Consider the following 14,122-nt stretch of genomic DNA (forward strand, 5'->3'; position numbering starts at 1 on the left):
AAAGGGGGGAGAGAGAGGGGATGACACGCAGCAAAGACAGGTGGCTGGAATCAAACCCGCAGCCACTGCGGCGAGGATTTAGCCTCTGTGCATGAGGCGCCAGCTATACCAACTGAGCTACTGGGTGCCCTCACTTTATTATTTTTACATGAACGTGCACAAAAAACAAAAATATGAAACAAGAATTGAAAACAGAACTTGATTAAAGCCTGAAGCTTAAATCGTGCTTCAGCTCATTGCTTTTAAAAATATTATTTTACCTTCTTAATCTACCCAAATCAACAAACACGAAAGGGGTTAGGCAATATGTTTTAAATTTAATGCAATTCCTCGGACAGCATTGGGTTAATTTGTAGCCCGTGTAATACTTAAACCAACGAGCATGCTGGAAAAGTTTTGCTCACTCCATTTAATCATTTATCTGTCATTATACTCAAGTAAAAATAAAGCAAAGCAGTTTTCTCACCCAGTTTGAATCCTACGGCGGAAACGCAGCCTCACAACTGGCACACCACTGAACATGCGGCCCAGGTAGAGGGAGCGAGAGTTCCTCTTCAGAGATGGCGACATACAGGGAGTTATGGGCTGTGAAAATACAGACATAAAGCTAGAGATAACTCACGCTGCTCCTTCATGAGAACCACTTGTGTATTTAAGACTTTTAAAATGGTTTAACCAATTATGAATGCAGTTTTTTGTTCACACTTGACAACAAAGGTGAGAGCTGAACTATGAAATTGCCAGTTCATATTTGCTACAGTTCATGTATTTCACCTTACAGCTCCTGAGGTCCTGGCCAAGCTTCATGCCCTGACGACCATCACAGAAGCAACGGAAACTCCCAGGAGTGTTCAGACACTCCTCTGCACACACACCCGACTCACACTCATCCACATCTGACAAGAGCAGGTTGGAGAAGTAAAAGAGAAGGAGAGGAGAAAGTCATGAGTGAAGTATAAAAGGTTACAGAGAATCAGAGAGTTCATTAAGTTATCAGAGTCCCATCTGTGGAGGATTCAGTCAAAACTTTCCAAGATTTAAAAAAAAACATCAGTTCCACGAGCATTAACAAATGTCAGATGTCTTTCCTGTCAACATATCAGGGAATGCAAACAACACTTGAGTCAAGAGGTCTTTGACGTTGACTGGGTGGTATCTCTCTGCTCCATGTACAACCTTACATGGCCATGAGAAGGTTGGCTATAATAAACGTTAATTCTCAGAGGAGGGACACTGAGGTTATGAAAAGTCTGGTTTCCACTGCAGAGCATAACAGGGCACACGAGTGATTAATGACTTCGGTTAAAATTCTTATTCCATGTTTTACCAACAGAGCTGTTGTTGTGATTATTTATCTTAATATGTTATCTTATTAAATACCACAACAGCATGTTTTTGGCCTTGGACGTTCGCCATTCTTTGAGTATAAGTATACGTTGAGCAGCTAGCCGCTTGAGAAAACATGAGATAAAACTTGTTTGACATACAGTAAACAATATCATATTTCTACATCTTGTGCTCTTAAAAATAACATTTAATAAGATCCAAGGCTCCTTGAGGATTTGGCTTAGTGATGCTTCTGTAAATGCACAGATGGCTATGAGGGTTTTTTCAAATCATTGCATGTTTAAAACATGATTTTGTGTGCTTAAAGGGCTTATTTGCATGTTTTGAAGTAAGGATTTATGAGGTACTTTACATAGTTTTACCTGCAGTAGATGTCTGTCAGCAAACCCCAGTTTGGAGAAGCTAAACACATTGCAGCCACCTAAAAAAAAAAACCCACCTAAAAAAATCTATTAGACTTTTAAGTGTATGCAATATTGATAATATTTTTACTAATGCACCTTTTAGTCCGACAGCCCGTTCTGACAGAGAAGCCGTTAAAGTCTTCAGTTCCTCATCTATGTTCCCCTTAAAGCCAAGAAACTCCATTGATCAAACCAGTAATTTTGGCTCGCTGCACACAGGAGCTGCTGGTCTACAGCTGCCTAGTTTAGTTAGCTAGTTTATGTTCTTGTGCTTAGGTGAATCCAAAATAACCCTTTAAAAGGGCAAAGAAACAAACTAATTGATCAAGGCAGCAATAGACCAGAAGCTCCTGTGTTCAGCAATGTTAAATTACTGCTTTTCTCAATGGAGTCTGGCTTAAAATAGAGCAATATTACAGCTTCAGTTCCCTGTCGGGAATCACTGTCTGAAGGTAAGGTAATGCAGTAAAAATATTCTTAACATAAAGCGCACTTTTTTTTAGGTGGCTAAAATACATTTTGTTGTGGATCCTCAGCAGCGGTACATTGTTTTGCCTCAGTGCCAGACTCAAGCCTGCTTCTCCAAACTGTGGACGGGCTGACTAACATCTACTGTAGGTAATAAGTTCCCCATAAAACCACCTTCAAAAGATCCAAAATATCCCTTTGAGATGACTTCGAAAAGTGAAAGACACTTCTCATACCTGCAAACCCATCACATCTCCTGTGTTTGTGTATTGCACTTCAGATTTACCTTATCTATTTTGCATTTATAACAGTTTCTGTCCTGACCCCATTTAAAATCAAAAAGACATTCTAGCAAAAACATTAAGTACGGAACAACAGTGAATCACAGGGTCAGTCTGTGTATTTTCCCACTGAAATGGAGACGGTGACCTGTTACCTACTTATGCAGAATTTCTTCAAATGTGTTTGCATTCCTTTCCTGACCCCTCAACACAGCTGCATCAAGTCCTGCTGAGGCTGAAGCTGCTCCTCACTCAGTTCTCATGAAACTGCGTGTGTTTGTGTGTCTGTGTGTGTGTATATTCACTTACCAACACAGCTCTTGGTTATATTGTCATAGACATATCCGATATCACACAAGCAATCGTAGCTGCCCTCCTTATTCTCACATCGTGCCGTTCCACACACACCTGGATCCTCACACTCGTCCACATCTGAAAGACACAAAATGCCGTCAGCTGGTCAACATCTGGTGGAAGTTCAACAGAATCAGGAAGACCATAAAGTCAACTCCTCTGCTGGAACAATATGATCTGAGGTGGTTATCTGTACATTTGCTCATTAGTGTCAGGAATAAAGTGGGCCAGGAAAAGACACCAGACACCTAAAATTAATCTGGATTAATTTGAGCAGTGGGAAATTATAATCAGCCGCAAGACAGATGCTCAAATCTCGTGCTGATTGATTAACCACTTGAATTAAAATGACCTTAATATTAAATTTACCCCATCAAGTCTTTAAAATTAGGTTAGTATTTATTTTTTATTATATAAATTATTAATATTACAAACACAAATTAAACTTTTGGTAGCCTAGTGGAATAATAAAATCAACCTGCTATTTCAGTCCATCAGATACATTTTGCTGCAGTAAAATAAAGTGTGATGAGCAGACTGAAAACTTTATCTTATTAGATGACACTGATGTTGACAAAGTTTTGCTTCAGGGACATAAACTGCAGTTGAAAAAAGGTAATAAATCAATGAATCCCAATATATGGTCTCTGGTGATTCCAACCCCTACAGAAAAGATGGTAACATTTTCAAGCACTGGCCAAGTGTAAATTTGATTGCCAAAGTCTTATGTTGCCTTACGCCAAAACAATATAGAAAATGCAATTTAATGCAACTTAGTACAGCTTCTCTTAACTTTGACATGTTTAATAATTGACATTAACATTAACAAAATGAAAATATATAATCATTTTTTATTTAAATTGACAACTCAAGATCTTTGTAAACATACGGTACATAACATTGTCTCTATTGTCATTCTATTCTTGCCATTGAATCTCCTTTTTCCATTCACTCCTGAATGGTTGTTGTACCTTTGTTTTTCATGGTCCCTTTTGTGTGTTTCTAATTTTTCTGTAAGGATAGTTTCAGCGGTTTGTGTAGGCTTAGTAAACCTATGCTTCAGTCACTCCGTCATATGGGTAGCCAGCCAGAAACAAGTTTTATGAATTCAAGTAATGTAACCTTTATTTAGACAGGTAATCTCACTGGCACACAGTCTTATTCTAATGAGAGACTTAGTAAAACATGGTGGCCACAGGGAGGCCACTGACAGGCAATATATGGTGGCCACTGAGTAACTTTTTGTGGCCACAGGCCATTGGGCCATTGTTAATATCAAACCCTGTGTAATGTTGGACCTGGCAAAGGGTCTGTGAAGTGGATGTTTTTTTGTCGTACTCATTGACTAAACCATTTATTGTTTATGGACCTACAATGATGATTACATCACAAGACAGAACGACTCTAACTTTGGATTACTATTGGGATCGAAAACAGAAAAACTCACGTTTCAATCCTTGCAAATCAATTAAAAATATTCACATAACCAAAACTACATTAATAATATCCATTTTATAGTTTGAAGTGAGTTAAAGTTTGTTCAAACACAGACTGAATCAAAGTGTTACTTGCATCTACTGTATTGACAGGTTTCTAGCTGAGTACATGATGTACTAACCGTTACACATGTGGCGTCCCACCAACATGTAGCCTTGGTGACAGGAGCAGCGGTAACTGCCCATAGTGTTGTTGCACTCATGGTCACACCCTCCGTTTCTCTTGCTGCACTCGTCGACATCTGCAAACAGGATGGTGGTACAGTCAACATGAACGCAGGAAAAACACCATCATGGGTTTGGGCTGTCTGGCTTGTGTTAAGATTTCCCATAGTAATTTAAAATCACGCTGTGCTTAATGAAACTGATTTTTAATGTTATATTTTGAAATCCTGAACAGGAGCGCACAGTTTGAAACAGTTTGAATTTGTACTTTGTTAAACGCCTCACAAATAACTGACACACTATGTCATTGCGGCTGAGTGTTGCAGCTGAGTGTTTAGGAGGAGTGCGGTCGTCAAGTGGAAAAGGCTCAGTCCGAGTCAAACTGAATCTGTTTTGGTTTCCTCTAACAGTAAGGTGGCAGGATGAGTCACAGTGGAAATGTGTGGAATGGTGGCTGTGCCATAAATCAACGTGTTTCCCTCTCCCACACAGTGTGTGTATAAATTATGTGTGTTTTCCAGTTCCTGCTTATACTCTTAATATTTGTTACATTTCCCTTGTAAAGTGGAACCAATGCTCTAACTTTCAATGCAAGCCTCCCCTTCACATACACAGCAACAATAGCTTTGACCTCTAATGAGACAAATAGATTCCTGTTGCGAGTTCCCGTACATGCAGTTCATATTGACCTGACACACAATTCACACATCATTACTAACAGCAGCAGCTGGATATAAAGAGGCAAATCAACAACAGCTTTGATTGTAAAATAGAAGTGAAAAAACATTAGGAGAGTTTTGCAAGATCAAAATAAAACATAACCATCAACATGATGAGAAACAATGAAAATATTTGACAATTACATGACTAATGAAAGTGGTGGGAGGCCTGATCTTTGTATCTGTGAACGTGACAGGAATTAGCTGTGAGAATCAAGGTCACAGAGACCATGACATCTATCCAGAGACACTGATGTGACACTGAATGACGTTGCAACAATTCAACCTCTGCTGAGCTCTAGTACACACAGTCCACCTATACCTTTATATATATCCTTCCTCACTTTCCATCACAATGGTAGTACCTTTCTCACATCTGGCTCCTGCCCAGCCTGTGAAACAGTGACAGAGGAAGTCGCCCTTTTTGTCCTCGCAGCGCACTGTACCTCTGGCATTACAGGGAGATGGTGAGCACTGGTCTGGAATATCTACAAGTGAGAGAATAAAAAATAGACACACACAGAGGGAAGGAGTGTTATTATTGCTTTAAAATGAGTCTGTGCAAACCAGAAGCATGCAATGAGTGTAATTGTATACTGATACTGGACAGAGGAAGGGCATCTCTTATGTTCTGCATATCAGGAGTTCAATAAAAAATAACCTGACGCTGGCTAAGCCCTCCTGCCGGAGATGCCCTAATTCTGTCCTTCCCAGCATACCTGTCCTCCAGCTCACAAAACACAAGATCAAACGGAAATTCAATCTTACTGTTCACTTTTTTTTTTCTATTAAATGTTTTCACTTTAGCCCTCTCTCTCACTCCCAGCTTGTGTAAGTGAGCACATGTGTAAATCTTTTCTCTCCCAATACGCTTTCCTTTTCTTAGAAGCGGAGACTGCTCGACAAGTCTGGGCATGTTAGTCGGAGTTCAGAGAGAGAACAGGACAGTGTGGAGAAAATGAGGGGAGCAGAAGTGAGATAAGCTCACATGTGAAAAACAAAGGCACAACCTTTTCACTGAATGATGCACAGTATTATAAATACCTCAATTTCATTAGTGAAACCTCCAGCGCTCACAGTGATTTAAGTTTAAGTAAACACTTTGCACATAATCTAGCTTTAGTATATGCACATTGACAGCAGACTCGCCTAAACAACACTTCTTACCTGCTAACACATGGGTGCTACATATAGTTAGAAAATCAAATCAGCATCAGTTAAATCTTCAGAATAAACAAGGTGATGACAAAATGTAGTAATACCTACAAATGTAATCAAAACTAAACTTAACCTGACCGAAAATGTAATCAAATTATGTAATAACTTGATCAAAAATGTAATGCATAGTCAGTAGTAGTATTGTAGTATACTTTTAGTTGAACCAGAAGATATAGCTTTGATATTTACCAAAACCCTTTAGTTGATGCAACACTGTCGGACAATTACAAAGAAGCTGGAAATGTTTTACAAGGTAAATATCAACAGGGCTCAACAGTAATGTCTAAAAGTGGTTGCCAGAGTCTCAACCAGGCATCAGCTACTCTCTTAAATAATTTTGTGAAATTTGTCAATATTAGCATGAGTTATGTCCACTAACATGTTTTGTGAGGTCACGCTGACCTTGACCTTTGACCACCAAAGTCTAATCAGTTAATCGTTGGTGCCAAATGGACATTTTTGCCAAATCTGAAAAAAAATTCCCAAGGTGTTCTTGAGATATCGCTATCATGAGAATGGGGCAGACGGACGTACAGCCAACCCAAACACTTACTGCCTTTGGCCAGTTATCGCCGATCACAAAGACATAAAAAAAAAAAGGAAAACTCTGCAAAAATAAAAAATAAAGAAATGTGAAAATATCTTTATCAGTATTGGTACTTGATTCTTTATACCGCATGCCTTCTTCTAAGGGCAGTCTTTCAATAAATCAGAATAAAGCTCCTGGTCAGTAATATATCGGTAACATCAGGAGTCTCACTTGTTTCCTCTCCTTAAAGTTTTAGAGGTCCCTTAACAGCATGTCCGAGCTTAATTTCATGTAATAAAGCTCACACTGTGGGCTACCACAACAATGACTTGGATAAGCCTTTCAACGTTTACACAGCAGCAACATTTCATGTCACTTATGCTAGAGAATGGGCAGACGTATTTTTAGTTATTCTAATTTTTCTGCTGTAACTCATAATACACTTGAGTCTGCAAACTGCAGGAAACAGAGAACAGAAATGAAGAGAAGGAGAGTGATAATTAAAACTGCTGTGCTTACAATAAAATCAGCTTTTTGTATGTGCATATATGAAGCTGAAACTGTATCATTCCATACCATGCCATGTATGTGAAATCCCTTTTCTGAAATATTTCATAAATGGACTTAGTGGAAAGTCATGATCCGCTCTGATACTAGTGTACCACCCACCATCTGCAGGAGACAGATGGGCAGAGATTTGCAGCGAGAAAGAGAGATAAAGAGAGAAGTGGTGAGAGAGAGAAAGGTGCTGAGCTGCCGTGTCATGATGCTGCAGCTGAGTCATGGAAACCCCCCCCGAGCTTCCTCAGCCAATAGCAGTAAAGCCGGGTCGTTCTCTTGTATCCTGATGCAGCAGAAATCCTGCGCTCCTCTCACGTCAGACTTTTTCTTTTTTTCACGTCACTCCTCCTGCTCAGCTCACGAAGACACTGGTGCAGTCACCCAGAGAGAGCGAGTGAGTGAGTATGTGATGTGACGACTGAAGGGGTGTGCCACTCATTCACCAATCTGCAGCATCACTGTAGCAAAGTGCTGCAATGTTACTCATGGATACCTGAGCTCACGCACATATAGCACACTCAGGCTACTTCAAAATCACAGTGAGGTGCGTCACGCTGCAACAACTGACCTGCAGTTGCTTAAGAAATTCAGCACCTTTTCATCATCTTTCCTCCTTTTCTGCTTAGAGAGTGTGTGCCTGAGGGTGATGCAGAGCGGTGCTACTGCAATGCAGCCCAACCCCACACTATAACTAAGCGCCTGTCCTTAGATGTAATAGTACTCACAAAGTGAAAAGACAGAAAGGAAGAGTGAGAAAAAGACATCGATCAATCTGTCTACAGTCCTGCCATCAAGCTCTAAAATTAAGTAAGGAAGAGGGCATAAAACTCACTGTGGACACATGTAATCAGATCCTGTTTCTTCTTTTCGGCATCTCCAAACTTCTCCACACAGGCTAGACGGAAACGAAAATGAAAGCAAAGAGATAACAAACATATAATCAGTCAAGCCGGCTGTTAGAAGTAGAGATGAAGAGCTTTGGTCAGCGCAATAACTTACCTAAATACTTGGGATAGAAGTAGTCCTAAATCAGGGAAAAGAAGTGGAAAGAGAGAGGGATAAAGTTACGAAGGCGTATAAACAAAAATCTAAACAGAACAAGATAATCTAAATAAATGCTTACGATTAGTGCAGGGTTTTTTTTTTAAATACTTGACAGAATCTAGGATTTGGTTTCGTTTCACGGCTGATCTTTACGCTCACTCTCATGAAAGTGAAAGCAGGCTCATAAACGATCATTAATTTTGACATTTGTGTTTATGTATGTGTGCTTAATGTCCAATGAAAGATAACAGTGATTAGTTAATAATATGTGTTTGTTCTCCCTCTAATGGGTGCGGCCCTTTGCCAAAGGCTTCCTGAGAATTCTCTGCATTCCTGATAGTAGCAGCATCCATCCCGCCTTCTGGCTGCAGTACTCCTCCACATGTAGGTCAAAATTTTGGGATGATCTACCAATGGAAAGACTTGCTCTGGAGGCACAGAGCCTTTAGAGAGCTTTTGCTGCAGTATGAGCCACATGCAGCAGGATGAGATAAAAAAAAAAATCAGATATCAGGCAAAAGTCTAGGGAAATATTTACACAGCATAATTACCTGATTATACCCCTGATTTGCTGCAACAAATGATTTGCAAAGGTCAGTCACATTTGGTTAGGATATAGTGCGGCCCCAGAACTAGTTTGCTTTACTTAGTTTTTTTCACCTAAGAAGTAAGAAACCAACAACTTGGGAGTCTCCAAAGATAATCAGGAGTATCCAGGAGGAACACCCTCTTCCTGCAGAGCCAGAAAGCTGCAGCAGAAGAAAATGCGGAGTCAGAGATGGGCACTTTCAGAATGAATAATGCAGCTATGAATGAGTCTGCAGCTTTGTGGCACGAAATGGAAAACTACAGGCACGCAAATGCTTTTGTGATGATGATGTACGTCCTCGAACTGAACCAGAAGGGACATCACCTGACTTCACCTTTTCCTCTGAACCCAGCTCAACTTCACTTTAATCCTCCCTCCCTCAGCTTCCATGTCTGTCCACTTCGCTAATCTGACGAGTAATCTCTGACTCTGATCGATTGCCTTATGCACTCCCTTCACCGCTGCAATTCACAACAGCAAAACTTAATAGTAGTAATAGCGAATGTTTAAGACCACAGCATCAGCTGTCAAAATGTCATCTGAATCTGATTTACAAAACAAGTAAAAACATTAAACAATGGCAAGAAATACTTTGGACAGCTAATATTTGAAAAGGGGTTTGAGCAAGAGTGCTCAAAAAAGACACACACACACGCGCGCAACACACGCAACACACGCAACACACGCAACACACGCAACACACTGCACACAGCCATCCTGTAAGGACTTAAAAGTCAGATAGCCTATTTTCCATGTTTTGTGATATATTATGTAATTTATAGCCTATCTTTGGAGCTTGTTTGCATATATAGCATATATTCAATAAGCCTATGTATTCACATGAATGGAAAGGCTAATCTGTGCATTCATGAATGCAGAATGGAAACTAATCTGCAGTAAAGATTTCTGAATGCACACAGTGTGATGGATTTTGTTTGTTGGTAAATATCGAATGGAAAAAGAGGGTGGAAGCTATACAGATTAATGAGGCAATACTGTGTTGAATGAATGAGCCACATTTCTCAGCCCATGTTCAACAGGAAACAGCTAATCAGCTCCAAGAGAGACCAATCAGAGTCAGGAGTTTGTTTGCGTAATTTGCATGCATTTCAGTGTGTGGATACTTGAGAATAGTCATGTGTGACATACAACCATACAGGTAGCGAAAACAGGGATAGAGTTTCCCATATTTAGGAAGAACCTATGCAGATCTCAAGTAGATCGGGCTAAATTTAACTAAACTGAATTCATTTAAGCTAAAAAGAAATTGTGTTTATGTGTTCATATATGAGCATGTGTGCATGTATGAAGCCGAGCATAGGGATTGCAGTGTCTTCATTGACACTGTATTTCATAAACTACAGCTTAGTCATGTTGACTCAATGTCTGTCATAGAAACAAACAAAAAACATGCCAAGTATTTGATGAGAATATTATGTGCACTGACAGCTATCAGCTGTCTGGACTTATTGGAGCATGAACACCAGCAGCCCAGACAATGAATCATTAGTCTACTGAGGCCTTGCACTCATCAATTTACAGTCAACATGAACATGATGTAAACAACCAGCCTTGCAGCTGTATGTTTTCTTAAAAATACCAGCTGATAAAAACTAAAGATAGAGGTCAATTCTAAGTGGTTATGGTGTTTTTGGAAAGTTAGCTGACATCGTTTGTCTGTCCATCCTGGAAGGGGATCCCTCCTCAGTTGTTCTTCCTGAGATTTCCACCATTTTTCCCCAGCTAAAGGGTTTTTTAGGGAGTTTTTCCTTATCTGATGTGAGGGTCCAGGGACAGAAGTTGTCCTATGTTGTAAAGCCCTCTGAAGCTACTTATGATTTGTGATACTGGACTTTATAGATCAATTTCAATTGACAGGAATTACTATTTGTTCAGCCCTTTTGGGCATGCTTTGTGATTGGGCTACAATGAACTTTGAGTTGTTTAATCTGTAAAGAACTTTGGGTTCCCTTTGAGAATGAAATGTGACATATAAACAAATTTGCCTTGCCTCTGTTTTAGTGCTGCAGTAGCTCAGTGGAGAAGAAGGTGTGGTACTGAGGTTGTGTTTTGGTCGCTGCATGCAACCTTAGCATGAAAACCATCAAAACTTTAATAGTGCCATAACATTTAATGCACTCACCGTCTCTGGGTCGTTTTCAAACACTTCTCTGGCCTCTTCTTTGCTGCACTTTTCCTCCACACACTCCCTCTCCAAGTGTCCTTGCTTCGTCTCCTCGAAAACTTGGTTTGCTCTCTTGTGTCTGCTCAGAAACTGGTTCGCCTCTTGGGCAGGCAACGAAACTTAAAAAAAAAGACACCCCAAAAATACATTAATTAAGCTACAGGAACATCAGAAGGTGAAATAAACTCTGGATTCAAGCACTATTTTGGCTCCAAAAGGTTGCGAAACATCCAAGCACCATTAATGACGTTAATAACATGTCTCATCATTAGCCACAACACAAATGTCAAAGGGGACTTAGCGAGCTAGCTAGCCACCTAGCATGTAATTGTTTACTTACTGCTGTCGGACCAGCGGACAACCAGCAGGATTAGCAGGGCTAATGAAAGGGACTTTGTCGGGGTCAACCGCATTGTTTAACCGCTGTGTCTGCGCCAAGCTTTGAGAAACTTTCTCCTGTCCCGTGTTGTAGTCCCCTCTGTGTCTCTCAATCGCTCAATGTCACCGAGCCGAAGCTAACGTTGGAGCGAAACACACTGCAGGTATTCAGGTAGTTTCCGACCGTCGGTTGTCAACGTTTTTGATGTGAAATCACCGCCGCGGAGCGCTGCTGCCTAAACTGTCGTGTGTTTCTCCCACATATCGTTCAAGCTAATCAAGCGACCGTCCTGTTGTCTTTGCGGTTCAGCTCGTCCCCCATTGCGGTCTGTACTTTGTGTTTTGACCCTCCTCTCTCGTGTTGAGCCCTCTCTGGCCGGACTGAGTCCCCTCTCTGCGGAGAAAGACAGCACGCCTCTGCTGCTTCAGGAGGGGGAGTAGCTCTGGAAAGTGCAAGCAGGAGTTTGTAGCGATGCAGGCACCTCAGCCCTCCCTCCCCTCCTTCACTGTGTGTGTGTGTGTGTGTGTGTGTGTGTGTGTGTGTGTGTGTGTGTGTGCGTGTGTGCGCGCGCGCGCGCAGACAAATAAAAAAAATGCAAAAATTATAGCTCACTAATAGGCAATGGTATGCTTTAATCTTCAAACTGTTTGTTTTGATGTCTGGTGGTGGAAGAAGTATTCAGATCTTTCACTTAAAGGGTAGCTTAACTTCGATATTTTTAAAACTGGACCCTATTTTCCCATGCTTTTGTGCTTAAAAAGACTGATGTGAACGTTTTTTAAAAAAATGGTCCAGTATTGAGATAGACAGCTGCAGCAGAGAGCTGCGCAAAGCCCCCAAATATAAGCAAATGGGGCAACTGTGCACCGTCACTGAACATGCATTTAGGGTGGTTTTACACTAGAGACCCGGGCCTGGATCAGAGTACACACAATTTTGCAACATTTTGTCATGACAAAGATCTTCATCAGGCATTTTCCTGTTATCCAAATGCCTGACGAAGTTCTCGGTCAGAGAGAAACATTGAAAAATTACATTTTACTGGGAGCTTTTAATACAGTGTGCAGTTCTTTTGTTTGATTCTTGTCTTGGTTTCATTTTTTTTGATCCAGCATCTGTAAAAGTCCTTTGGATATGCATGCCCCCCACTTTGCTTATTTCTAAATATCTTATCCCCAAAGTCCAGTTTATTTCATTAGTGTGAACACCAGTGCACCAGACTCCACCACAGTTTGTGAACCGTGCCAGAGTCTGCATAAAATGTGTTGTCGGGCACGATTCATGTGTACTTGATTACGGTCCACAGGAGGTGTCGAGCCATGGTCACTGCCATAATAACATAACTTTTGTCACTGGTTAGTTAGCTTGTCTATACTATTTTATATTCACTGTAGAGATCAAAAGAGAATATTCTTGTCATCAACTGGTCTGTTTTTCACCTCATGGACAACCGCAAGTTGCAGCCAGCAAGAAAAGTTGTAAAGGCATTCCTCAGAGTCTCTTGTCTCTTCCAACACCTTTGGCCAATTTCCCATTCGGACCATAAACAAATGTGCCTAGTTGATGCAAGCCCCCAGGAGGAGCACCAGGCTTTGATGCAAATTTTACATAGTGGCCAAAAGTGAAATTACCTGGTGCGTCACATGATGCCACAGGGCCCAAAAAGACTTTTTCCAGTTGACTTACATTGGGAAAGAGCCGTCTGTAAATCAAAAGTTGAGAAATGACTCATTTCACTATTTAATAAATTAAGTTTGATAACATTTGGAAATTCTAAAAGATCCACAAGATTAAATGATTTGATCGCAATTCAAGATAACCAAACGCTCAACCAGAAGCAGATCCCAATAGTGAAATAAGTCATTTTGCAGGATCGTGACATTTTAAAAATATATCCACCGATTTACAGACATCGACATTTTAGGCTTTCATTACACATTGAAAGAGAATCTAGTAAGGATACAGTTTTGGGGATCAAATTAAAGTTAAGAGTGTGACAACCAACCCCGTTCCTGGGGGCCTGCCTCACATGGTGACTGCCTTAGTTTTTATACTTGCTAATAATACATATTTTTACTTAAGCACATATTGGAATAGGTTTTTTTCTCATGATGGAGGATTTTTTATAGTGTGTTATTGCTAATGAGTACTAAGTAAGGAAATCTGACAGCTTTTTCCACCTCTTAAATTGTGCTAACTAAGCAGCTTAAATGAAACTTCACAGGAGTTTATTATAGACCCATATCTTCTTTCTGAGGATTTTTTCTTTGTTTCGTTTTCCCCAAATCTTGTGTAAGCTAAATTCTGTTGTAGTTCCTGTCCCTGCTTTCGCTATCTCATTTCTCAAAAATTCAGCCTACGCAAGTCCTCTTTTCTGATTAAT

The 14,122-nt window shown here is 40.4% G+C and overlaps 1 protein-coding gene across 2 annotated transcripts in view; it reads right to left on the reverse strand.

Moving 5' to 3' along the window:
- The window catches only part of gas6 (growth arrest-specific 6), a 30,071-nt gene extending 17,856 nt beyond the window's left edge, over positions 1 to 12,215 (reverse strand). The window contains exons 1-9 of one of the 2 annotated variants that reach the window (XR_015776283.1): positions 11,701 to 12,215; positions 11,319 to 11,479; positions 8,542 to 8,566; positions 8,375 to 8,437; positions 5,600 to 5,722; positions 4,473 to 4,592; positions 2,810 to 2,932; positions 775 to 896; positions 467 to 585 (exon numbers count right to left, since the gene is read on the reverse strand). Coding sequence is in view for 1 of the 2 variants with exons in the window: in XM_042492565.2 (XP_042348499.1) it covers positions 467 to 585; positions 775 to 896; positions 2,810 to 2,932; positions 4,473 to 4,592; positions 5,600 to 5,722; positions 8,375 to 8,437; positions 8,542 to 8,566; positions 11,319 to 11,479; positions 11,701 to 11,773 (929 nt within the window). In the remaining variant the exon portion in view is untranslated. The remainder of the gene's footprint in view (positions 1 to 466; positions 586 to 774; positions 897 to 2,809; positions 2,933 to 4,472; positions 4,593 to 5,599; positions 5,723 to 8,374; positions 8,438 to 8,541; positions 8,567 to 11,318; positions 11,480 to 11,700) is intronic. The other variant, XM_042492565.2, reaches the window with a different exon arrangement.
- Positions 12,216 to 14,122: the final 1,907 nt, after the last annotated feature.

Source organism: Plectropomus leopardus, chromosome 1, assembly GCF_026936395.1.
Source record: "Plectropomus leopardus strain MGB_pleo_1.0 chromosome 1, ASM2693639v1, whole genome shotgun sequence".
NCBI classification, from domain to species: Eukaryota; Metazoa; Chordata; class Actinopteri; order Perciformes; family Serranidae; genus Plectropomus; species Plectropomus leopardus.